Source organism: Colius striatus, chromosome 19, assembly GCF_028858725.1.
Source record: "Colius striatus isolate bColStr4 chromosome 19, bColStr4.1.hap1, whole genome shotgun sequence".
Lineage (NCBI taxonomy): Eukaryota > Metazoa > Chordata > Aves > Coliiformes > Coliidae > Colius > Colius striatus.
Genome location: NC_084777.1, coordinates 995,587 through 1,020,840, shown reverse-complemented (window position 1 = coordinate 1,020,840; position 25,254 = coordinate 995,587). Strand labels below are relative to the sequence as shown.

The 25,254-nt window shown below is 44.4% G+C and overlaps 1 protein-coding gene across 9 annotated transcripts in view; it reads left to right on the top strand.

Annotated features, from left to right (window-relative positions):
* Positions 1-713: 713 nt before the first annotated feature.
* The window catches only part of GAPVD1 (GTPase activating protein and VPS9 domains 1), a 30,046-nt gene continuing 5,505 nt past the window's right edge, over positions 714-25,254 (top strand). Inside the window, exons 1-24 of one of the 9 annotated variants that reach the window (XM_062011281.1) lie at positions 772-981; positions 3,621-3,703; positions 6,493-6,706; positions 7,113-7,956; positions 8,859-8,945; positions 9,878-10,012; positions 10,134-10,323; positions 12,167-12,327; positions 13,219-13,348; positions 14,198-14,323; positions 15,130-15,303; positions 15,604-15,744; positions 16,337-16,471; positions 17,027-17,146; positions 17,556-17,633; positions 17,758-18,131; positions 18,617-18,704; positions 19,772-19,852; positions 20,489-20,611; positions 21,099-21,228; positions 21,459-21,568; positions 21,758-21,917; positions 23,183-23,370; positions 24,725-24,938. In XM_062011281.1, the coding sequence (XP_061867265.1) occupies positions 6,522-6,706; positions 7,113-7,956; positions 8,859-8,945; positions 9,878-10,012; positions 10,134-10,323; positions 12,167-12,327; positions 13,219-13,348; positions 14,198-14,323; positions 15,130-15,303; positions 15,604-15,744; positions 16,337-16,471; positions 17,027-17,146; positions 17,556-17,633; positions 17,758-18,131; positions 18,617-18,704; positions 19,772-19,852; positions 20,489-20,611; positions 21,099-21,228; positions 21,459-21,568; positions 21,758-21,917; positions 23,183-23,370; positions 24,725-24,938 (3,974 nt within the window). In that variant the 5' untranslated portion in view covers positions 772-981; positions 3,621-3,703; positions 6,493-6,521. Of the gene's footprint in view, positions 982-3,620; positions 3,704-6,492; positions 6,707-7,112; positions 7,957-8,858; positions 8,946-9,877; positions 10,013-10,133; positions 10,324-12,166; positions 12,328-12,689; positions 12,812-13,218; positions 13,349-14,197; positions 14,324-15,129; positions 15,304-15,603; positions 15,745-16,336; positions 16,472-17,026; positions 17,147-17,555; positions 17,634-17,757; positions 18,132-18,616; positions 18,705-19,771; positions 19,853-20,488; positions 20,612-21,098; positions 21,229-21,458; positions 21,569-21,757; positions 22,435-22,501; positions 22,735-23,182; positions 23,371-24,724; positions 24,939-25,254 lie in introns of those variants that run through there. The other 8 variants (XM_062011282.1, XM_062011283.1, XR_009820036.1 and 5 more) reach the window with 8 other exon arrangements.

Below are 25,254 nucleotides of genomic sequence, written 5' to 3'. Positions count from 1 at the left end.
CCGGGCCGGGGGCCGTTCTGGAAGTTTCCATGGTAACGGGCCCCGGGCGGCCCGCGCCCGCCTGGGACGGGGCTGAGCCCCGCGGCCCGGCCCCGCCGTGTGCCCGCTGCAGTCAGGCAGCGCCCCCGCTGCCTCCCCGGCCCGCGGGAGCGCCAGGAGCAGGCGGTAACGGGGGCACCGGCCCTGAGGGGACGCGGGTTGCTCCCTTTTTCCCCTGCCCCCCCCCCACCCCGGGGCCTGTGCTGTGCCCGCAGAGCTGGGGGGGCTCCCAGGGAAGCCACTTGGCACGTTGCGAGCTGCGAGCTCTCGCCACTGAGTCAGCGTGTCCTTGCACAGATGTAACTGGCACAGAGTGTGACATCAGCCCCTCGGCTCGGTGGGATGGGTCCCGAGGAGCGGTGCGTGCGCCCGGGTTCCCCCGGCGTTATGGAGGTGACAGGCCCGGCTGCACCTCCGCCACCTCTGCGAGTCCTTCAGATGCCCGTCCCCTCTCTGCTGGCTGTTTAGAAACACGTTTTAAGGCAAAAAACCTGCGACTGCAGGGTCAGGGCACGGGCCGGGGCCGGGCGGAGCGGAGCTCCGCCGTCAGCCCGCGCTCCGCCCGGCCCCGGCTAAAGGGGCTTCATAACCGCCGCCAACGGACTACAGAGCCCCGGCTAAAGGACTACAGGTCCCAGGAGCGCGGCCGCCGTTACCGCCCGCCGCCTGCGCAGTGCCGCGCCGCGCCTGGCTCGGGGCCGCTGCGGGAGCCGGGGCGCTGGCCGGGTAGGGGTGAGCTCGTACCCACCCCCCTCCTTCCTCCTCCTCCCCGCTTCCCTGCGCGGCACCGCTCGGCTTTCCCCCGCCCCTTCCCCCGTTGAGTTGCTGGTGAGGAGGAAGAGGAGGGCCAGGGAGGGGGAGGAAGGCGAGGCCGGGCCGGCCCCATAGCCCTCCCGCCGGCGCCGGGCCTGGCAGAACCCGTCGGTTTTTCAGGGTCGGTCGGTAGGTAGCCTGGGCTGTGTTTATGGGTGTTTTAACTGCGGGGACAGAGGTTCGGTCCGGAGCCGTGTGCGGGGCCGCAGGTGCTGGGGCTGCAGGAGGGGAGGCTGGTGCCCCGGGGAGCAGCGCGGCGCGGGGGGCACCGGCCGAAATTGGCCCTGAGGTTTCCTCCAGTGCCTTTTTCCTCTGCCAGCCGCCTCCGGCCGGAGCCCGCCCGACCTGCCGCGTTAGTGTCTGGGAACCAGCAGTTCCTGAGGTTTGCGGAGGTACGCGAAAAACTGAAGCAGTTGCCGGCTGTGGCCCGGTGTGCCTGCGGTGCCGTGGGACCGGGCGGCCGGCCCCCGCGAGGCGGCGGGGCGCGAACTCGCTGTGCTCTCTCCTTTACGGCTTTTGTGTTCTGCACGTTTAAAACTTGTAACTTGATGTGTATCGCAACTTCCCTTTTTTGTTACGTATCGGCTCTTAGCGCTGAAGAAGTTGATCGTACGAGTGTCTGTGTTTTTTCTTGCAAAGTCACCGTGCTCTGAATGAAGGGAGCTGTTGCGATTGAGCTCTCGAACCGGGCATGTGACACTACACTTACCGATAGGTAGAATGCTATTCTTGTAGGTGATGCAGTTGACTCGCGAGTGGAAGCTGCAATTTGAGGATGAGGGAGGGGGGAATGGCACAAACAGGACGTGAAACCTGAAATACACCGTCCTTCTGTAAAAGCGGCAGTATGGTGGTTTTAGGAGACGTCTAAGCTGCTGCTGCCCTGGATGACCCCAAAACGGTTAAGGTAATCCACACGGGGTATTTGGTGTGAGGTTTGTCAGGTGTCCTTCCCGATGGACATGGGTGGGCTGTTTCCCATGAGGAAGGGAGCTGCTCTTGAGAGGAAGGTTCTGGGAACAGGTTGGTTTTGTCGCTTTGAGCGGCTTCAAGTGCTGACTAAGTTTGTTAGTGTGACTCCTTATGGACGTACAGGGAGCTCCTCTTTCTGGTATCACAAGGAACTGGAGTAGACTTTAGCATGGTTAAGTGGTTTTGTTGGTTTTATGCAACATGATGGTACTGTAATGGATAATTGAGTAGCCGGCTGACCCTGTGCATTACTGGCAAGTTTTGTTGAGGAGTGTGGGAGATGAAGTGCTCCTGGCATGTGAATCTGGATAGACGGTATGTGCCATGCTAGCTGCAGAGCTCGCACTGTGCACAGACAAGCTCAAGGTATGACTTCTTACCAATATTGATCAGGCAGTTCAGCTGTAGCATTTTGTCCATTGTATGTGTGTTTTGAGGTGGTGGGTACTGTAACGTGAGAGTTCAGTGGGTACGTCCCAGGTCACTCTGAAATATCCCCCTGAAAAGCGGGCTGGTTCACATCAACCTTGGGAGATGGGCTGTTAGCTTATATAAAGAAATAAGACTTGTTATTTATTACTATAAATATTAACAAAGAAAGAAGTTCTTCATCTGGGGTGAATTAGCATGGAAGCCATTCAAGCTTTCTTAGGTTAGGAATAATTTTTCAGTAAGACAGTGTGATTTCAGTCTTGCCTTGCCCTGCCCTGCCCTGCCTGTCTTAGATCTGCCCAGACTTGCTTTGGAAGTTGGGTCTTGCTTAGCAAGACTCAGAAGGAGCAAATAACCATGAGCAAGAAACACTGGAGGAAGAATCTGGTGTACTGACAGTATTTGCTACTTAATCTCTTTTCTGTCAGCTGGATTGCAGAAATATTGAGTAGAGATCTTCCTTTTTCCTGTATGCCTCAGTACAAAGCCATGTACTTTGTCAGGTGTGGAGTTCAGTAGCTATAGATTAAAGGTAGTATTTTCCAGGACTTTTACCTGTAGGAAGTGATCTGTGTCCTGCGTTGATCCAATTGCCCTGGTTCTGAACAAACTCCCCTGGCACTGATCGCAAAACACCCGGGCTGCTGTCAGGTCATGCAGTCTTTGTTGTTGATGTGGTGGAGCATCATGATGTGAAATCGTTTGAATTGTTGTGCTAAGCTTCTCTTGCTGTGTCACAGCCTTTAGTAGGTCACTAAGTAGTCTTGAAATAGCTGACAAGAAATTGCAATGTTTCCATACCAAAATGAAGTGAAAGCTCCTGATACCTGTTGTCTCTTCAGCGAGGTGCATTTCAATCAAATTGAAATCAAATTAATTTTTACGGAGCATTATTAAGATGGGGAAGCTGCTGATCCCTTTTTCTTGTACACAGGGTAAAAACTGCTGTCATGCAGCTGATTTCCTGTGGATTTTCATAGTTCTTGACAAAGTACCTACGTGCTGCAGTTCGGTTCCAGATCTGTTCTCCTCTTCCTTTCGTTACTGGTGGTGCTCTGCAACAGAGACAGATAAGAGAGACTCTTGGGTAGTAGCCAGTTGGTAGGATATTATTGAGTAGTCATGGGATCAGTATATTTAGAAGTGCAGATACAGGTAATGGCAGTCTGTGGGACTGAAGTTCAGGGTGGCACTTGCTTCCCCCAGAACGTGAGTGCACAGCAGTGTGCAGCTGCCCACAGCCACTCGGTGCTGCGGTGTCTCTGTTACTGGCTGGGATGTGCTCTCATGAGGAGATGCCCAAATTGTTTGTAATTTCACTTTATGAGTGTGTGGGAGGCCCATACTGTCTTTTCTTTTTTCAGGTGGCATCACAAATGATACAGTATTGTTTTGCAGTAGTCTGACCTTTCCTACTGTTCTGTTGCTTCTGTCGTTTGCTGGACAGGTGGGTTATAACCCTGCGTGTGAACTGGGACTCTGGGCAAGCTGGGAGTCTATTTGCCTTCTGTTTATTTGCTTATTTATTGTTGTCTGTGGCTCCAGAAAAGGTTACCAACGATTTAGCTGCCGTTTTGATAATCATAACCCACCAGAAAAGGTTTGCTGTTTCCAGGCCACCTTTGTCTCTTTGCTGATGGGACCTTTGGAGTTTGCTCCCACCCAAGGGCCAGGGGAGGAAAGAACGGTCTTTTCCCAGAGGCTGAAAGCTGTTTCTTGGCCCATCCCTGGAGCTGAAAATATCTTCTCTAGTAAAAAAAGAAACACAAACCGAAAACCAAACAAAAACCCACTGAGTGAAACGCTGAGAGGAATCACTTCTAAGTATATGAGACACCTTAGAAGCTCCTTAATCAGCTTCTCTGCTGTTAAATGTTTCTCTAACGAGTGACACAAAAATAGAAACTAGTTTTGCAATTTGGCAAGGCAGAGGCGTAGGCAGGCAGCAGCCTGTTGGTAGGGGTACTCCGTGTGACTGCTCTGTCTCTTCCCAGAGCTTACTTGCCAGCAGAAGAACCACTTTGGACTAACTTTCTGGCCAGAAAAGTGGAGCCTGTGGATGGACACTTTAAAATGGAAAAGGGCTACTAAAAGTGTACAGGTTTGGTAAGCTGAGATCAGCTCGTGGGAGCAGCCACGCAGCGGGACGTGCCTGAGACACAGAAGGTAGTTCTGCAGGTCTTGTGTCTGTGTCTCTGGGAGCAACATCTTTTTCCTGGCTAGTGTCAATAGCTCACAGCCTCGGAGCGAGTTGCTGCTGTGTTCACAGGCACTCTCAAGTTTAATACTGGTGGGTTCTTTGCAAGCCCTTAAATTCTGGGACTAAAAATAAATTTGTTGCCATAAGTTGGTTCCCAAAGAACTTTGGCAGCAGTGTCAATGTTTCTTCTTCTAATCTTTTATCTGAGATTGTCCAAGTTAAAACTGAATGAGTGTGTCCGTCAGGTTCCTTGTGCACTCTCATCTCTGGGTGCATGAGCTGTAACCACTGATCACAGCTGCTGCTGAATTGATTTTTCATTTGGATGTTTAGTTTTTTTGGGTGTTTTTTTGAGTTTTGGGATTTTTTTGAAGTTTCTTATACACAGTTTTGTGTCTGCTGGGAATGGACTTTAAGCCAGCATATGTAAGGAGACTAACTTTTTTATGCATAAAGACTTGTGACAGCATCTCTTTTTGTCTCTGTCAGGGTTTTGGTTGTGAGGTTCAAAGTATAGATGTGAGAAATTAATTATCCATGCCAGGAGCAGTGGCTGGTTGTCAGTGCCCTGGGTTATTGGGCTTTCGGGCTTTCTCCTCACACCGAACCCCAACAAGAGTGTAACCTGTGCCTAATCAGGGAGCTAATCTGTCTTCTTCAGACAGGACCATCTCCTGCTATGCTGAGCAACGAACCACAGGTGTTAGAAACACTCAGACAGGAGAGCACTAGGGCAGTGCATGGTACAGCACCTGTACTCAAGCACAGGCTGGATGGTTTTGTGGAGCAAGGCTCCTCACGGGGTACTGTGGGAAGTCACTTTTCCGTTTAACTGTAGTGTGGCTCTGAGGGTTCGTCACCAGACCCTTTGATGGCTCTGACATAGGTCCATGGCCAATATATCTGAGAGAGAGCTGTTGCAGATTTTAACTGGATCAAACTCTTTTTCTTCCCAAATCAGCAAGTGTGGCCATTCTAGGGGAGGAGGAGAATAAAGCAGTTAATCCCATAATTAGATCTGCATGATTCTACCCCTTCCCTTGTCAGCAGTAATGCAATTGGTGTTTGTCTTCCTCCATAGAGTTAATTTTTAGGTAGATTAGCTTCTTGAACTTGTTTTGAATAGTGTAGTACTGTGTTTGTCTAACGACTGACTGGTAACTAATTTGTGTTTTAATCACAAAGTTAGAGCTGATGTTACATTGAGACATGACAGCAGTTTGTGTAGGTTTTTGTCCCTGATGTGCTGTGAAAGCTTACGATTGTTTCAGTTTTTCTGTCTTTAAAACAACACTTTTTTGGATTGTGGCCCAAAGAAATATTCTTCTGAATTGAAATATTTGAGGAATTTTTTCTGAATGAACTCACTGTTGAGCAAGGTCTCCAGACTGGCTTCCAGCTCCTGCCCCAGCTGAGGGCACACACTGTTGCCTTTTTTAAGTTAGTAATACTGTTGTTATTGAAAGTTTTTCAGCAGAGAAGACCAGTGCTGGGAGCTTGGTGCTTCTTATGTAGAGGTGAGAGAGGGCATTTGTTTTAGCAGACCAGAGTACCTGGGCAGTACCGGGTGGGTGTGCTTTAGGGCAGCAGCAACAGCTGACAGCATTTTGCCAGACAGTGAGTCAGGATGGGACTCCATCTCCCTGTGCTTGTGGCACCTAATGTGTTGCAAGGGCCACATCTCTCCTGGTAGTGGCCAGTTTCTTTCCTTGTGCATTGAAGGTGTGGTGCAGTTTTGTAACACTGTACTGTGTTCATGTTTTGGTTCCTGAGTGTGAGTTGAAAATACCCTTTGCTGCTGTGTGAACGTCCCTGATGTTAAAGAAACTGGTAATTAGGAGGCTTTGCATTAAGAAAGGGTGACTCAGTGGTGGGCTGTGGATTTGAGAGAACTTAACAGTATGTTGACATGGACGGGCACAGCAGCGTTTGCTGCCAGGTGTGAGTCTGTGACCTGCTTGTGACTGCATTGGGGTGACAGAGCTTGTTCCCTAACTGCTGGAACTGACCTGTTTCTTTTCCTTTCCTGCTGGCAGTGAGAGGGGTGTGAGGTGTGCTGCCCAAGATGGTGAAGCTGGACATCCACACGCTGGCCCATCACCTCAAGCAGGAGCGGCTCTACGTCAGCGCCGAGAAGCAGCTCATCCAGCGGCTCAACGCCGACGTGTTGAAGACGGCTGAGAAGCTGTACCGCACGGCCTGGATCGCCAAGCAGCAGAGGATTAACTTGGACAGGCTGATCATAACGAGGTGATTGTGGGGTGGGGGTGGGCCTGGGAGGAGCAAGCTGCTAAACCTCTGTGAATTGCAGCAAAAACATCAGATTTTTCACATGTAGTACCTTCAGTCCTTTGCTGGGCTAGTCATAAAGCTGGGAAAGTTCTAAAGCAAATCTCAACCAGGGAATCTGACTCACCTGAGACTGACTTGTTGGCTGTTGAAGCTGTTGGCTTTTAAACTGAATGTTTGGTTTGCCTCTGTTCACAGTTTGTAGGAGCAAATTCTCCCTGTTCCTGAATTCGCGAATCATTTGCGTTGGCTGTCTGGAAGGACTTTTCCTTGGTGGAAGTCCTGTTGATAGATTGTCCACTTGGCATCTTTTATGACATTTGTTTGCTTAAGAGTTACTTAAACTGCTCAATGTTTTTCTTTTAAGTGCTGAAGCTTCTCCTGCTGAGTGTTGCCAGCATGCCAAAGTCTTGGAGGACACACAGTTTGTGGATGGATACAAGCAGTTGGGATTTCAGGAGACTGCCTATGGAGAATTCCTAAACAGGTTGAGAGAGAACCCTAGGCTTATTGCGTCCTGTCTAGTTGCTGGAGAGAAGCTCAACCAGGACAACACTCAGAGTGTCATTCACACAGTCTTTACCTCCATTTATGGGAACTGCATCATGCAGGAGGATGAGAGCTACCTCCTCCAGGTCCTCCGCTATCTGATTGAGTTTGAACTCAAGGAGAGCGACAACCCTCGGCGGCTGCTGAGGCGAGGCACCTGTGCATTCAGCATCTTATTCAAACTTTTCTCTGAAGGACTTTTTTCTGCAAAACTTTTTCTTACTGCCACTTTACATGAGCCAATCATGCAGCTTCTGGTTGAAGATGAAGACCACCTGGAAACTGATCCAAACAAGTTAATTGAGAGATTCTCCCCAGTGCAACAGGAGAAGTTATTTGGAGAGAAAGGCACGGATAAGTTCAAGCAAAGAGTCCAAGAGATGGTTGACTCCAATGAGGCCAAGCTGGTAGCCTTGGTGAACAAATTCATTGGCTATCTCAAACAAAACACTTACTGTTTTCCTCACAGCTTGAGGTGGATTGTGTCACAAATGTACAAAACACTCTCGTGTGTAGACAGGCTGGAGGTTGGGGAGGTCAGAGCCATGTGCACAGACCTTCTCCTGGCATGCTTCATCTGCCCTGCAATTGTTAACCCAGAACAGTATGGGATAATTTCTGATGCTCCAATAAACGAGGTGGCAAGATTTAATCTGATGCAGGTACGATTCACTTTAAAGTAGTCTTAACAAAAAGAAATGTTCTTGGCCAGTTTTTTCTCACTAGAACTGATACTAATACAGTAAAGGTAAAGGTTCTGTCCCTCCTACCAATGAATGCTAGCAAACTGTTCCTGTCAGTGTTGAAAAGGCATGCTTGCAGTTTATATACTTAAAATATTGACTTTAAAAACGGTAGTGTGTGTTCCCTTATCTCTTAGAAAAGCTACAAAGGTACTTTCTTAAAGGTCTTCTAAGGGATGTAAGAGAAAGTGTAAAAGTGACTATAGGATGAATTCTGGACTGATTGTAAACCAGTGTTGTGCTGTTCTTGCTGATGTTAGATATTATGCCAGATTATGCTTTTCTGAAGTCCATTGGTAGTCCTTGCCTGTGTCACTGCTTGCAGGCTGTAGCAGAGCTTGCAGCTGGTGACTTGTTAACACTGGGGGTTGTTCTGTAGTTGAAGATTAATAAGGAATATGTGCTCTGAAAAAAGGATTAGCCCTCTTGCTCTTTTTTTTTCCTCCAATGAAGTCTTTATAAAATACATACAGCCTTTTAAAGTCTCTGGGTTTAAGATGACCTAGATTCAACCCTCGGTTCTGACGTGTTGTAAAAACAAAACACGCTTTGTTCCAGGGAAGGGGGGAAGTATGGATGCTCACACTGCGTGTGCAGATTTTCTTGTGAGATGCAATGACTGCTTTTTTTCTAAAGCTTCTTGCATATTTTTTCTTCCCTGAATGCAAGTACAAGACTCTATCCATTTAATCAGAAGTATTTGTTGGACTATTAAATGGAACAAAATGTAGAACAGAGGAGGTTTTCTTAACTTTTTTATCACTAGGTCATCATGATGTTGTTTTGAAGCGCTTATTCTTCATACTTCTTTTTCTTTTCAGGTTGGGAGACTTCTGCAGCAGTTGGCAATGACAGGTTTTGAAGAGGGAGATCCACATATGAAGAGCAACCTTGCTAAATTTGACAAAGTAAGAATCCAGACTGAAAGAAGCTCAGACTCATGTGTATACTTCACCCTTCTGCACTCTCTTTTTTTTCAGGTGTTCCAAAGGACTTATTAAGCATTTAACTTCCAAGTTATGTGTACTGAAGACCAGATTAAACTGCACAAAGCTGGAAACAAAATCTTCAGTACTAGAGTTGAGGGCTGGAGATTCTTGCTCCTACTTTAACATCATATTTCTTAAAAAAAAAGTACAAAAAAGGAATAAAAGCAAGTTACCTTTGAAGCTGAAATGCTGAGTTACTGTCTGGGCTTCTTCTGCTGGACCTAAAGAAAGCACTTTGATCTGAGACAAATTTATATGAAACCTGGTTTAACACCAGGTCATTTGTTAGGGCAAGTGACTTCTGTTTTTTGCATAGTTGTGCTGGCTTTGTTCAGTTTTTTGTGTGGGTCGTCTGTAGCAATACTGAGATTCACTTCAGAAGAGGAACAGGGAAATTTAATGTATTTCATATGTTTAAAACCCAGTTGATTTGCTTGTGTAACTTCAAGGTTTTTGCTTTTTGTTACACAGTCCTCATACAAATTTACATGTCTATTACTTAGGTAAAGTGCAAGCAAACTAGAAAGTGATACTGTGTGTTGCTTCCTTGTTTCCTTTTCAGTCTGTGCTCAGCAGACACTTCAGGGAAGGGCAGTTTAATAACCATAAAAGTTAATTTTTATAAACTAAGGTGATGCTGAAGTGAATAATGGGTTAGAATGCAGAAAAGGAAGAAAGGAAATGCTGAAAATGGGCTTTCCAGCTCACTCTGCAGTGGCTTTCATGATATGTAGTATTTTACCCTAAGATTGTAAAAGTAGGAAGGAAAACTTAACTCTTTCTGTAACTTATGTGCTCTCCAAACTCCAGTAAATGGTCTGTCATCTAAAAGCAATTTCTTGTCTTTGCAGAGCTGTGTTGCTGCTTTCCTGGATGTGGTGATTGATGGGCGTGCAGTTGAAACGCCTCCCCTGTCTTCTGTTAACCTTCTGGAGGGGCTGAGCAGAACAGTGGTTTACATGACATACAGCCAGCTAACTGCTCTGGTAATATCTTCAGTTCTTAAAAAGAAGTAGTGTAAACTTGTGCCCATATGTTTACAGATAGGATAAATAAGGCTGATAATTTATGCTGCAGTTCTTGCCAACACTAATTGTGTGTTTTTAGGTGGGCTTTATGCGGAATGTAATGTCAAGTGACCAGCTCAAGGAAGATCGGATGGCTTTGGAAAACTTGCTGGCAAACTTACCCCAGAACAAACCAGGGAAAAGCAGCAGCCTTGAAATGACTCCCTATAATACCCCTCAACTTTCTCCTGCAACTACTCCAGCTAACAAAAAAAATCGACTGCCAATAGGTGAGGAGAGCAAGCAGGCTTGGTGCATGGTTTCTGGTACTTTGATATATTTTCTGTGCCACTCTTTCAGTCTTTTGGGACTGTTCTTTGACTACACCTTCAATTCCTACTTTTTTTGTGTAGATGATGAAGAATGTTTTGCCTAGAAAGGCGGGTAACTTGCTTTGTGGTGCAAGTATGGTGGACTTCATCACTGATTGAACGTGAGAAAAACCCTTGAGTGGCTGGTGGTCATGCTAGTGCAGTGATAACAAAGGGAAAGTTTGAAGATGGGAAACAGGTGTAGGGGGGAAGATTTATTAGGAAAAACAAAGATTAGGAATCTTCATTAGGAAGGATTTATTGGTAAGATGGAAATGATGACATTTAATTAGTAGGATAGAATAAGTTTAAAATCTTTATGTCTTGAAAGAGAGCAAATGTGGAGCAGGATGAGAAAGCAAGAGCAGAACTCTTGGAGAAGGTGTTGAGGAGAGCTGCTTTCTGCTTTGTCTGTTATTTGCCCGTTGTAGTTGCAATTGTTAGCACATTGTAATGCAATGTTGTGTTTGTTGGCTTTTTGCCCTCTTGTTGGACAGGATTTCTGAGTCTTGAACTTTTGAATCTCAATAATATTTTCACTTAAAATAGGAAGTATGATACTCTCCTTTGGTATGTGCTTACATGAATGTGACCACATGGGATATTTCGTTTGAGAGGGAGGTTTGGTATTAGTGTGTGACAGGATGAAAATACACAGAGCCTGCCAAGTGGCAAACCCCGCTCACGAAACCAGCCGCCAGACAAACCCGTCCCATGTTGTTTTAACTCTGCTTCTGAGTGGTTCTGGTCTTATGCCTATTACATAGTGGCACAACAGCATTTATTTTATGGTATAAAATAGCTTTTGCTCAAAGTTTTTGTTTCTTTTGTTTCATTTTAATGCTTGCCAAATCCAGGACAGCAATTGGCAGCCATTACTGCCTGGGATACTTCTGCTACCAATCTTTCAGCTCATATAACTCTAGTAACCCCTTTTGGTGGGTAATGCCCTCTTTCCATTCTTCTCTGTGAAACTTCTACTTGTAACACATGACTCAAGCATGCCTTTGCTTTATTTTGGCAATGAGTTGCTGTTTCAGGTTTCTTCATTGAGTTCTGTATCAGTCATTTTGTGTGTACATGTGGTTTCTAAAAACACCTTGTGTGCCTTTGTGTGATAACCAGAATTTGGCTGTGATTCCTGCACTCTTGCCTTGTTTTCTGCAGATCAAATAAAGAAATAACTGGTGTCATGCTGCCATACTTAGAAATCTTAATTCCCTGTGGGCGTTTTTCCTTCCACGGTGCCAAATGTGGGAATAGGAGACTGCTTCATAGAGCCACCAAATCATTGAAGTAAACCACCTGATGTTGAATTTTGTGTCTGGGTTTTAGACACCTATTAGAATCAGATTTCCCAGCTTTTTAGGAGAAAATGCTTCTAAATAAATTAATTAAGCAGAGATATAAACCACAGGAACCTAAACTTTTTCTGGTGGTAACAAACTGCTTCTTAATTAATTTATTAAAGGTCTTTGTGATTGGAGCACACTGAATTTGTGCAGGCAGACAGCATGTAGTACACCTCGTTTCTCAACTTTTATTTGAAAGCTTGCTTTTTCACAGAGCACTACTCAAATTTAAACACCAGTTCCATCTCTCAAAGTCTAATATGACCTTTCATTTTGTAAGTTTATTTAGTGTCCATATTATTAATTGCAAACATTGCTGCTCTGTATTTCCATTGTATTGTGTTTTTCTTGTTGTTCTCTTTAAACAAGGAAAAAGTTTCTAATGTTAATGTTCAAAATACCTTTTTTAGCAACTCGTAGCAGAAGTAGATCAAATATTCTGATGGATCAGCACGGAGATCATGAAGGATCCTCTCAGGAGACCATCCCAGAAGTGCAGCCAGAAGAAGTGCTGGTTATTTCCTTAGGGACAGGCCCACAGATTACTCCAGGAATGATGTCAGAAAATGAGGTATGCAAAACCTGTCACATCCTTGATATTTGGAAAAGTACAGCCAGCCTCTGTGTTCTCTGATAGCAGAGCAGTGACGTTGTGACACTGAGTTTGGGTAGTAAATCCAGAATGGGAATTAAAATCCTGACTTCATTTTACTGAGTGTGGGGGGTGTAGCTTTCAAATTTCTCTGTCAGATGTTTTTTTCCTCACTTAGTATGTCTGTGAGAAGTGATACATTAACACAGGAAAATGAACCTGGCAGATTTGTGAGGAGGCTTTGTCGTGTAACATGTTTAAGCGCAAACTTGGGCTATTGTTTCTGAGCCTGAAGAAACTGATTCCATTATCTCTCTGCATGCTCTGTCCTTTGGATCAAGTGGCACAGGTGAATGACAGAACTGGAACACTGATCCCGACGTTTTTGGCAGCTCAGACTTGAAACGCACAGGCTCAGCTTCTTGTGAGGGCGGAGCTGTGGTCATGTTGCCATCAATGCCTTCAGACTCTGTTGCTTAGGGTAAGGCTGGTTTTACAGCCTTTTCTTTCACCAGCTGTAGCACGGCTTCTGCTTTCATCTTTGCTGCCTTGCCTGATAGTTTGGATAATCTCCTTTTGCAGCCTCGTAACGATCAGTTTCCATTTTATATTGGTCTGCTGCAGTGAGGAGGGAGCTGGTGGCTCCATTATTATCAGGACTTGCCTTATGTTCACATCTGGGTTCCCTTACATTCTCTCCAAGCTCTGGCTTTGGAGATTGCTGTCTTCTGTTTCAAATGGAATGTTAGAAATTTAATTGTGCCATTAACATCTAGGGGAACAGTGTGAAAAATGTGTACAGTGCTTTACTTTCTAATTAATTATCAGAAAAACAGATTATTTCAGGACATCTTGTTTCTTTCTCTCCAGGTCTTAAATATGCAGCTTGCAGATAGTGGACAAGGAGATGTCCCCGTCGATGAAAACAAGCTCCATGGTAAACCTGATAAAACCTTGCGCTTTTCCCTCTGCAGTGATAATCTGGAAGGAATATCTGAAGGTGAAGGGCTACTTAAGTCTTGAAGAAGTTTTGTCCCTTTTTTTTCCCCTTAACTGTAAAAGGCACTTCTGTTAACACAGCATGTCAGCTTTGCCATTGAGGACTGTGCTATTTTACCCTAAGAGCCATTCAGTGAAAAAACTCTGGAGCTGAGTGTTGACCTGCAAAGGCATAACTGAGAATGGGAATTAGGGAGGAAAGAACTAAGTGTATTTAGAAAGAGAAAACGGGGATTTTTCTTCTTCTTTTTTTAATTGGCAAGTGAAGTGCAGTGCTAATTATTAATGTAACTGAGATCTCAACTGAGACTTCTCAGATTTGTTCTTCATCGTGTTTTAATAAGCTATTACATGTCTCAGAATAGTTTCTGGACTCTGGGCAACTCCTTTGTGTGAACCTCAAACAAAGTGCAGATTTACTTGTAGCATTGAAGGTTCATACAGATGACACAACATGCATTACTTTAGGTAGCTTTTTGCTCTCTCTCTCCTCTAAATAAGAAAAAAAAATTCACGGACAAGTGAACAAATACAGCAAAGACTTTCTTGACCTTTTCATTAAAGTATGGAAATGATGAGATTCCAGCCCTTTCTGGTAATGTGCCTGTAGACTGTCATGATTAGTAGGTACTCTAAACATGGGCAGTAGAAAGCACAGCACAGGTGTGATCCCTGCACAATAGGAGTCGAGAGCAAATGTGCATGTAGCTCCTCAGTTCAGTACTTTGTATTGGAACTGCTACTTTATTTTTTCCAGTCTTTCTAGTTGATTGTGCCCTGGACTGTTGTTGCTGTATGTTTGGGAACTGTTATTCAAATTAGGTTTACAGTAAAAATCTGTTTTTCACAGGTCCTTCGAATCGCTCCAACTCTGTGTCGTCGTTGGATTTGGAAGGGGAGTCTGTGTCAGAGCTCGGTGCAGGCCCCTCTGGGAGCAATGGTGTGGAAGCTCTGCAGCTGCTGGAGCACGAACAAGGCAGGTGCAAATCTCTAATACAGGTGTCTGAGGTGCTGTAGATGGTAAAGCCAAAGTTCTGTAGGGAAAGGCTGGAAAATTGACTAGTTCAGGGAAAAATAAGTGAAGATTTTCCTTGCTCAATCTACTTTTACATTTATTTCTGGTTTTATTTGTTTTCTTCTTTCTAGAAATATTTCTTGTAGTCCATTCTTAAGAAATTAGCTGGAGTTTTGAGGCTTAAGTCCTTCGTAGGAAACTGCTAATGAAGTTTTGCTTGATACCAAGTTTTTCCCTCAGGAAACAGAATGATCTGGATTGGGGTAGTCTTAAAGCATCTGGATAGCTTCCTGATTAATGTATGTTAGTCCAATGCTGGAACAGGTTGCCCAAAGAGATTGTGGTGTCTCCAGCCTTGGAGATATTCAAAACATGACTGGACATGGCCATGAGCAACCTGCTCTAATTGACCCTTTTTTGAGCAGGGGATTTGGACTTGAATGGTCTCTAGAGACCTCAGTTTTTCATAAGCTTTGCAGGAATTGTATCAGTTTCCTGATAATGCGCTAGATTTTCTTCATTTGCCTGACAATTTGGTTGTCAGGTCACCATGTATAGTCCAAGATTTTTGTTGTTTTATCTCTAATGTGTTTAAAAGCTGTTTCCAGGCAGTGTCTCTTGTATAGTTCAGTAGTGCCTTACAGACCTTACTTACAGTACTAGAGGGTTGTCTGGTGTTTTTTCCCTATAATGCACTCTTACAGATTTTCAAACAGAAGTAGTTGTAGAAGCCTTTCAAACATTGAGAACTGTTTCTTTTTACATAGCCACAACTCAGGATAATCTGGATGACAAGCTCCGTAAGTTTGAAATCCGTGATATGATGGGGCTGACTGATGACAGAGATATATCAGAAACCGTGAGTGAAACCTGGAGTACAGACGTCTTGGGAAGTGACTTTGATCCAAATATCGACGAAGACCGTTTGCAAGAAATAGCAGGTAACTTGGTGGTAATCTGGTACGTTGAAGTGCTTCAGGCTTGCTCTAAAACAGCGAGGCTGCAGAGCCACCCTCCCTTTCCTAACTAGGTGTGTTTCCATTGATAAACTGGAGCCCTTCTCTAGGAAGATTTTATGTGCACGAACTGTTTTGTATTTGGTTGCTCATTTCTATCTTTTCAACGTTGTCTTTCCTGATTTCTTTACTAAGGACACTGAAAGTGTGTTCTGATTTGTCTCTTATTGGAGCTGTCTCCAAGAAGCCTGTATCTAGCTATACGCTTCGGCTTTACTTTTGCAGGTGCAGCTGCAGAGAACATGCTAGGCAGCTTGCTGTGTTTACCAGGTTCAGGATCCGTGTTGCTTGATCCCTGCACAGGTTCAACCATATCAGAAACCACAAGTGAGGCGTGGAGTGTGGAAGTATTACCCAGTGATTCAGGTCAGAATCGGACAGGTTTTGCTTATTTCTGTAGAATGAATCAAGACTCTTCCAGAGGCATATAATGCAAAACAGCAGTCTCTTCCTCTTTCTTTTTTCAAGAAGTTATTGTCCTCGAGTTAAATTAGTGTCTGTGGATACTTCCAGCATTAGAAGAACAAGCTGTTCCTAGGCAGAGAGAAGACAGAAAGCCTTGGGAGAAACTTGTGTGACATTCTCAAGGTCTAAAAAGGGAGAGAAGGGATTGCAAAGCAAACTTCTGTTTGCTTTCTTTCCCTGTGATGTTAAGTAGGGCTATCTGGGACCAGAGTTTACTTTGGCTAGTGAAGATTTGACTGTATGCTGTTGTGTCTAAGAAACACAATACCTAAAAGAGTAAAAACTTCGGATGCCTGTGCAGATAGAGCATTGCTGTGCAGAGTCCTGTCTTCTGTATAGCGAGAAATCTCTCACTGAGCTCATTGGGTTAGCTTAGAACTTAAAATACTAAATCAACACACACCCCCTTTCCCTCTGTGTGTAAATATTAAGGGAGTATGGCATTGAGTAATGATACTTTTTCTCTCTACTCTTCACCATCTCCCTTTTCTAGAGGCCCCAGACTTAAAACAGGAGGAAAGACTACAAGAACTGGAGAGCTGTTCTGGGCTGGGCAGCACATCTGATGACACAGATGTCAGGGAGGTCAGTTCTCGACCCAGTACCCCAGGCCTCAGCGTTGTATCAGGTGTGTTTGATTGTCTCTGTTGTTCTATTAGAACGGGATCAACATCTGCTTTGTTGCACTTGCTTTACTTACACATCATTTCACTCATAGCTCTTTGCACTCATTCTGGAATTTTCAAAGCAATAATTCTGTGTTCACCTTGCAGAAGAAATAAAAAAGGCAGCAGAGAGTTGAATGCTCCTTGCTACAGTAGCAGTGGTTAGCAGTGGAGTATTGACTTGGAAGAAAGTTCTGACTTTCTTGCATTGTTTTGTTATTAGAACTTTTAAAATTTAAGTAAATCAGAATGTGTCTACTTCAGCTTTTTGTTATCTGCAAAGGCTGTAACTGAATGAAGTGTCTTTCCAGTTCCCATTGTCAGTGTGTATTCATGGCTGTGTTAAAACAGTTGATGCAGAGGAGAAAGGAAATGTTGGTTTAGAAGTATGGAAATTCATGTGTCGGTGCTGCTGTGAGTTCAGACTGAACTATTGCACTGAATGTTTTAACAGCTTCAAGGTTTTCCTTCTTTTTTCTCTAAAAGACTTACAGATGCTTCTTTTGTTATGTGTTAAGGTATTAGTGCAACATCTGAAGATATTCCTAATAAAATTGAGGATCTCAGGTCTGAATGTAGCTCTGACTTTGGGGGAAAAGATTCTGTGACAAGTCCTGACATGGATGAAACAGCCCATGGTAAGCAAGTTGCTGTAAATGAAAATTAGAGTCTCTGATAACTGAAGTATCACAAATTACATTTATAGAATCCTGAAATTTTACAGTGTCTCCCAGTTTCAAAGTTGTGGTGGCTAAGCTTAATATTTCCTTTATTTGCCAGCACTGTATTTCTCTGACAGAGGCTCCAGTACTTTGTAGTGCAAGAGCTTGAGTACTGGATCTAAGATCACCTTTTCCTAGTTTGACTACACTGACTGGCTGCTTGCATTTTGGAACTGGTCTGCTCCTCAAGATTCCCCTACTTTTTTTTTAAAGTATTTTGCATTGTAATTTCATGAACTTGTGTTTCTTGGGGCTCTTTCAGGTGTCCCTTATGTTGTAGGTGGTTCTTAGGACAGCACTGACTTTTTTTTTGCCTGTATTCCAGGGGCCAGTCAGTTGACATCTCCTCCTTCTCAGACAGATTCTTTGCTTGCATTGTTTGACCCTCTGGCATCAAATGAGAGTGAGTTGTAAAGAAGGTTGTTCTTTTGAAAAGCAGCCCTTGCAATGCTGCTGTGTTCACACCAGCTGATTTGGAAGAGGCTTAAAAGAAATTTGTGTTCCTTCTTTCCTACCTATGTCCCCAGGTGTGTCAGCTGTAGTAAGGCCTAAAGTACACTATGCAAGACCCTCTCATCCACCACCAGATCCCCCGATCCTGGAAGGCGCTATGGGAGGTACTGAGGCCCGGTTACCGAACTTTGGGTCTCACGCTTTAATTCCAGCTGATCTGGAAGCATTCAAGCAGAGACATTCTTACCCAGAGAGGCTGGTCCGCAGCAGGAGCTCAGACATAGTCTCATCGGTTCGGAGACCGATGAGTGATCCTGGGTGGAACAGGCGTCCTGGTAACGAGGAGAGGGAGCTCCCCATGCCGACCACCAGCACTGGGGCAGCTGTTCTGGTGGCTGCATCTCAGTCCTCATCTTCATCTCCCAGTAAAGACTCTTCCAGGGGAGAGGTGAGGCTTCTGGCTGATCTTTTTTTTTCCCTAGCATGCCTGCCTTAAGTTTGTATCTAATGCCAGAAGCTGGTGTGACGTGTTTAGCCGAGGAGTTACAATGCTCTTTTGTTACCTTTTAAGTGCTGGCCAGGAATGTTTTAGATGCTAAAGCTACAGATGTTCAGAGTGGCTTCAATCAATCTGGCTTCTCTTAAATTTACTGGATGAGCTTTACTTGATTTCATGGCACTTCAGATTTACTGTAATGTTTACATTTCAAATGCTGCAGCAGCCTGCAAAAGTGATTTTATTTTAAAAAGAAATAAGTTTTGCATTTATAGGCTGTCCTCTCCAGGAGGGCTGTTTCTAACTTAACCTGCTGTGGCTTTCTGTGCTCTGCTGTAGTTCTGGTTTTACAGTCAATGAGACATGCCCTAATGTCGAGAAGTTTGTCCTTATGCTTGGTATGGTAGGTGCCTAAATGTAGACTCTGTCTTCTACAGATTGAGGAGCGAAAAGACAGTGATGATGAGAAGTCTGACAGAAACAAGCCCTGGTGGAGGAAACGCTTTGTGTCTGCCATGCCCAAAGGTAGCATCATGTCCATCTGGTTTTGGCACTTCAGGAAGAGTGCACACTGCCTTTGTTATATCTTTCATCACTTTTGTGGAAAGTGTATACAGTTCCACTTTGAAAAGCCAAGCAGACTGATAGCTGTCCTGCTTAGTTCTGGGAGATAAAGGATTCTCATAACATTGCAAGCGCTGCAGTAAAGAGAGAACTATTGAAGTACAAAGTCTGCAGTACCTGTAAAGAGATGTGTAAGCTGACAGGAATTTGTTTAGGAATCGTGTTGTCTTCATCACTCAAAAACCCTGGAATCCTCCATGAGACCAGGCATTTCATGTCTGTATTGCATGAGCTGCAGTGCAGCTTCCCTGAGCACCAGCCAGCTCCCTGGGGATGGTGCTGTGCCAGTTGAAGGGGGCTGATATCTTGGGTTATCGCTTGTAACACGACGTGGGTGGAAATTAGGCTTTGGCTATTTACAAAGTAAAGCTTATTCAAGATAACATTTGGCTTCCATCTAGTGAATAATGACAAATGGGGATGGAATAGTGTCTGCAATATTAGATAGTCTTGCATTGTTTTAGACTAGAAAATAGTTAGAAAAGAGCCAGGGTAACCCTTTCAGTCTCTGACTTCAGACAGTGTGCCAGTATTATAATATGACTTGTTTTTTCCATTTCACACAGTATTGGCTTTGCTCTTCTCCCTGAACTTACTAGAGGGAGCAAGTTGCCAGAAAGGAAATGTTGGTCATGTTGTTATGACCAGCATTTGAGTTAGGACTGTTGGCTAAACTAAAGTAGAAATGGGAAGCTGCCTGGCTCCCTTGGCTAGTGGTTGCCTAGAGTGTACTGTACTGTACCTGGAAGGCAAAACTGTTCTGGCTGACTCATGGGAGCATGTCTGTTAGAGGCAGAGCTTACCACACGTGATGACAGTACAGTTCTGCTCCACCCTATAGTTAGACTTATGCTTTCATTGACATTTCTTTGATGACAAGCTTCTGCATTAAGCACCTCTTAAAGTTTCTTCAACCTGGCCATTATCTCAGCGTAGTCTCTGATAAAGTGCCTTGCTTGTATTTTCAGCTCCTATTCCATTTAGGAAGAAAGAAAAACAAGAAAAAGACAAAGATGACATGGTGCCTGACAGATACTCATCACTTCAAGGTATGTGAATAATGTCACCATAGTAATTTTCTGTCATAACATGCCCTGTGCAGTTGCAGAGTGCCCACCAGGTATCTATTTCCAGAAGGGTGTGTGCTCTTGTAGTTAATGTTCACAACTGGCTTTCTGAATAGGAAAGTGGATAAAGACTTCTTGACTTGAAGACTGTTTTTAAATTGTCATGCTTCTGCCAGTATGTACAGTACTAGAGTCTCAACTTAAGCCTTCACTTTTTTCCCCTCATTACAAAGCTCATGCCCTTGTCATAGCTGAGCTGGAAGGAGTGCTGCAGACACGTTCCTGTAATAATTACCTAAGTGCTAAATTAAACATGATTTGAGCCCGAGGTGTTTAGTTTTCTGTTTGCATAACCATTTCTAAAAGTCTCCAAACATCCAAGGCCCATTTGTGTACATAGTACAAATATGCTAAGGATCTGGCTTTATTTGTTCACTTTCATTGTACCTTTTTTTTCCCTCCTGCTTTTGCTTCAGACTTTATATTTGAAATGTGCCTCCACCAAAAACAGGCAGCTGTTTGTATATGGTGTGGATAAACCAGAGTCCAAGTGTGTAGGTGTCCATTTCTGTCTTTGCAATCCAAGGTTAAGGTGGGTTGTTTTGCATGGTCTTGCAGATGATCCCAGCCCCAGGCTGAGTGCCCAGGCACAAGCTGCCGAGGACATTCTGGACAAATACAGGAATGCAATTAAACGCACGAGTCCCAGCGAAGGGGCCATAGCGAGCTACGACGGGGCAGGTGAGCACCTGGCTTTCAGAATCATCACCAACATAGTTTCTCCTTCTCAAAGATAAAAACGCTTCAGTATTCTAGGCCGGTGTTAGTACTAACAGCTGAACAGTGTGAGCTCTAAACCAGGAATGTGCTGTCAAAAAGTCTGTGGGACAGTCCCTCAGAGGCTGGGAACTAAATCAGTATTCCCAGGGGCAACTCCTTTGTATTGCCACTGAGGTGGCTGGTTTTTAATTGCATATCTCATACCAGTTGTGTTTTTCCTTTTAGTGAGTATTGAAGAAGTATATTGCCTTCCAAAGCTGAGGCCATTTCTTCTTAGTGACTTGTGTATTTTTTCTTTTTCACTCATTCAGAACAAATTGTTTTATTTGCTGTCTCTGTTCCCCCTCTACCAACCTTAGAATAACAAGAAGAAAACAGAGAATGTTACTCTAGTTTCGTCTTCTGACTCCTCCCTTCAAGTATGAGATTGTTGTTTTCATTTCCACAGAGGCTCTTGGGGATGGTGAGAGTATGCACGACTCTCCACGAGATGAGGCTTTGCAAAACATGTCTGCAGATGATCTCCCAGACTCTGCAAGTCAAGTAGCACAGCCACAAAGTTCTGCTTTCTCCTATAGGTAAATGTATTTGCAGGTTTGATCTTACCCAGAGAGTAGAGTTTAAAGGTGAAGCCATGTGATAGATTCCCACAAAAATCTTAATATGGATCAATTGCAAACTTTTATGTGCTTTTAGTTTTAAACATCTCAAAGTGTTGTGTTCCCTCAGTTGTAACCTGAGAGGACAGAGCACCTTGGTGTTTAGACCTTGCAGCAACTCTGTTAAGAAAATGTTCTTCCTCTTTAAGGGACGCAAAGAAGAAATTGAGATTGGCTCTTTGTTCAGCAGATTCTGTCGCCTTCCCAATGCTGACACATTCAACAAGGAATGGTCTTCCAGACCACACAGACCCTGAAGGTAAACGTTCTTTATACATACCAGTGTTGGTTATTGAGTGTGGCTCTTTGTTCCCCTCATCCAGTGGCACTTGCTCTGCTCCATGGGTGGAGACTAAAAACCATTACACATTTCCCATATTCACATAAGTTTTGTTTTCACCTTGCCTGCATTTCTTTCCCTCAATATTTTTCCTTTGTTCTTTATTAGATAATGAAATTGTGTGCTTCTTGAAAGTTCAGCTAGCTGAAGCTATTAACCTCCAAGACAAGAATCTGATGGCCCAGCTGCAAGAGACCATGCGATGTGTGAGCCGCTTTGACAACAGGACCTGTCGAAAGCTGCTGGCATCTATTGCAGAGGACTACAGGTAGTTTGTTTAGGGTCTTATTAATAATCGGTTTCCAAATGCATGTATTTATTCACTGGCAGATTGGGTTACCAGATCAGGTTATGACATCATGTCGTGGTTTGGCCCAGCTAGCACAACAGCACCACGACAGTTTCTTGCTCGATGCCCCCATTCACCCCCACCCTCGTTAAGATGGCGGAGGACCCAGTGAAATGGGAGTAAAAAGATAAGCAAGATTGTTGTGGATTGAGACAAGGGCAGGGAGGGCTCACTGCCAATTATGGTTCTGGGCATAAGTTTAATGAGCTGCTTTGTCGTGGGTTCCTCCCCACAGTTGCAGCTGTGGATATTGGGTCCCTTCCTCAGGACAGGGCCTGCTCCGGCCATAGTGATAAAGGGCCCCTCCTTCGGGACAAGGCCTCCTCCGGCCAAAATCACTGTCCCTGGCTCGGGGCCTTTAATGAAGTGAATCGCTGCCCCTGGTCCGGGGTCAGCTTTAGCAAAATGAGTTTCTGCCCCTGATGCGGGCTCATTATCAGAATGAGTCTGTACCGCTGATGCGGGGTCTTTAAAGAAATGAAAATAAATCTCAGCTTCACCAGTTCTCTCCATAGAATGCAGGGGAGTCTCTGCTACAGTACACCTCCTCCCTTTCATCACTGACCTTGGAGTCCGCATGGTTGTTTCTCTCACCGTTCCTACTCCTTGCACCACCACCAGCCAGAAGAAGAGAAGAAGGGGCAGAAGAAAGAAAGAAGATGGAGGAAGACACCTCCCCTTCCGGCTTCTTCTTAAAAAGTGATCGTGGAGGCGTCTAATTGGCTCAGCCCCAGAAGTGGGTCTGGCTCAGAGCTGGGGAGAGTTGTGAGCAACTTCTTACAGGAGCCATCTTTGCAGCCCCTTCCCCCTTACCAGAAAAGGCTGTCATGTCAAACCATGACACATCAAAATGATGAAGTTGTCTCACCTGTCTGTGAATGGCTTAAAAAAAGCTTGGATCTTAAGTCAGTGCAGATAGTAATAAACTCAGGTTAAATCAATTTGTGACTCATACTCAGCTCTGGCACATGAGAAATGCTGTTTGGAATTGGCTTTAGTCTAGCACTCTGAGGACTGTGAGGGCAGTGAGTTCAGTCAGAGAAATCTCTGCAAGACAGAGCTTCCTAATTCAGGTGTTATCTTTGTTTTAAAAACGACAGGTCGAGGATTCTTAAACTTAACACTTTGTAAAGCTATTAGCCTCTGTCTTTATTCTGAATCTAAAGTAGAGCACTCTATTTCAGGAAGAGAGCTCCATATATTGCCTATTTAACTCGATGTCGCCAAGGCCTGCAAACAACACAGGCACACCTGGAAAGGCTGTTGCAAAGAGTTCTGCGAGATAAAGAGGTGGCCAACAGATACTTCACCACAGTCTGTGTGAGGCTGCTGCTGGAAAGCAAAGAAAAGAAGATAAGGGAGTTTATTCAAGGTAAGATGACCATGGAGTGTTTATTCCTGTGCTCCATATTTAGATGCTGGCTTGGGTTAATGTTTTAAAATACAGTTTCTGATCTGAGGAACACATTTTCACGTGGCTTTCATTTCAAATGGTGGATTAATGGCTGCAATAGACAGATTACTGTGACTTTAAAGTGTGTTGTGACAGCTAAGCCTTGGTCACTGTCTGCATTTTTCATGAGCTAAGAGAAGGAAGGTAATTTGACCTCATTTGGCCTAAAAAGTTATGCTAAATCATATTACCTAGCATCTGCCCCATGGAAGAAGCGTGAATACTATTAATTATTTTAGATCTACGGACAAATTAAAGTTGTAGCATTCAGTCCTCAGTACAGAACCTGTGGTTGTGCATTAGAAGATCCAGGGGGGAGGAGCAGTATGGATCAAGTGAATCAAAGATTCAAAAATATATCAGAAGGGATAGTGGCACCAGGAAGATAACTCTCTCAAAACAGAGTCACTTCAACTTTTTCTGTGTTCTCTGTGCACGTACCTGACTTAATGAAGTACATAATAAATTTGGAGACTGATCTTGCCTGCTGGAGCATATAGGCTTCACATTAAATGTGCCTTCATAGGCTGGAATTAGTACAAGAACTTCAGATATACTGGGATTAAAGTTCTGGTAGCAAGATCCAGTGACCCAGACAAGAGTTAAAGCCCTTCCTTTGGACAGAAAGGAGACAGCTATTTCTGGATGATCTAAAAGAGGAATTAGCAACTGTGGCATTTAGGGTGCTGGCAGATGTGAGTGGCAGTTGTCTTGTGGCGCACAGTGCTATAAATGTGAAGCTGATCAATGGCCAGTGATTTGGTCACGCAGCATTAACTTGGCAACATCACTCATTCTGTATTTTGTAGACAAATACAAGTGCTGCAACTCTGCACACTCACTGAAGGTAGGAGTAGGAAGTGGTACAGATGGGTTTTCTTGATATCTCACCCCCATCCCCGCTAGCATCTGATGACTTTGCAAGTGCTGGCTCCTACCAGTGGCAGTTGTGGTGATTGGCCTGGGTGTTATGTCTGTGGGTGGCTGGAAGGAACTGGTACTGCAGAGGAAGTGATGAACACCGCATCTAGTAGAGTATTTTGGCCATATGCTTTGCTAAATGTGTTATGTATGTTATTAAATTTCCTTTAATTCCTCCATTTATTTCAAGTGTTCCTGCTTGTATTTCCCATACTGGGACGTGGGCAAAACAGCCTCAGTGATGCCTGGCAAGAAGTCTGAGTAGATTCTGGGCTCTTCTTTCCAGAAAGCCCTATGAGAAGTAATGGTTTTTACTTAACTGAATGTTCTCTCTCATTTTACTTTTCATCAGATTTCCAGAAGCTCACAGCAGCAGATGATAAAACAGCCCAAGTGGAGGATTTTCTCCAGTTCTTGTATGGGGCTATGGCTCAGGATGCCATATGGCAGAATGCCAGTGAGGAACAGCTTCAGGATGCACAATTAGCCATAGAACGCAGTGTGATGAATCGTATTTTTAAGCTTGCCTTCTACCCTAATCAGGATGGAGATATTCTGCGTGACCAGTAAGTTAATGCAATGTGAAGTACCTGGTTTCTGTTTTGCAGTGGGTGCAGATGGAAGCTGTGCAGTCTCCATGTGACAGACGTGACTGAATCAGCCATGCCATATGAACTCGTGCTTCCTTTCAGAACATTTTGTAAAAGAACAAGGAATTGCTTATCATCATAAACAAAAGTTTGTGTTTGCACCAAACTGCTAGCACTGAATAAGGCTGAAAATGTAACGGCTGGGGACACAGCCCCTCAGATCTGCAGATCAGGCTGAGACAGCAATCAAAATCTGCTTCAGGACTCCTTCCATGTCCTGGTTTGGTACAGT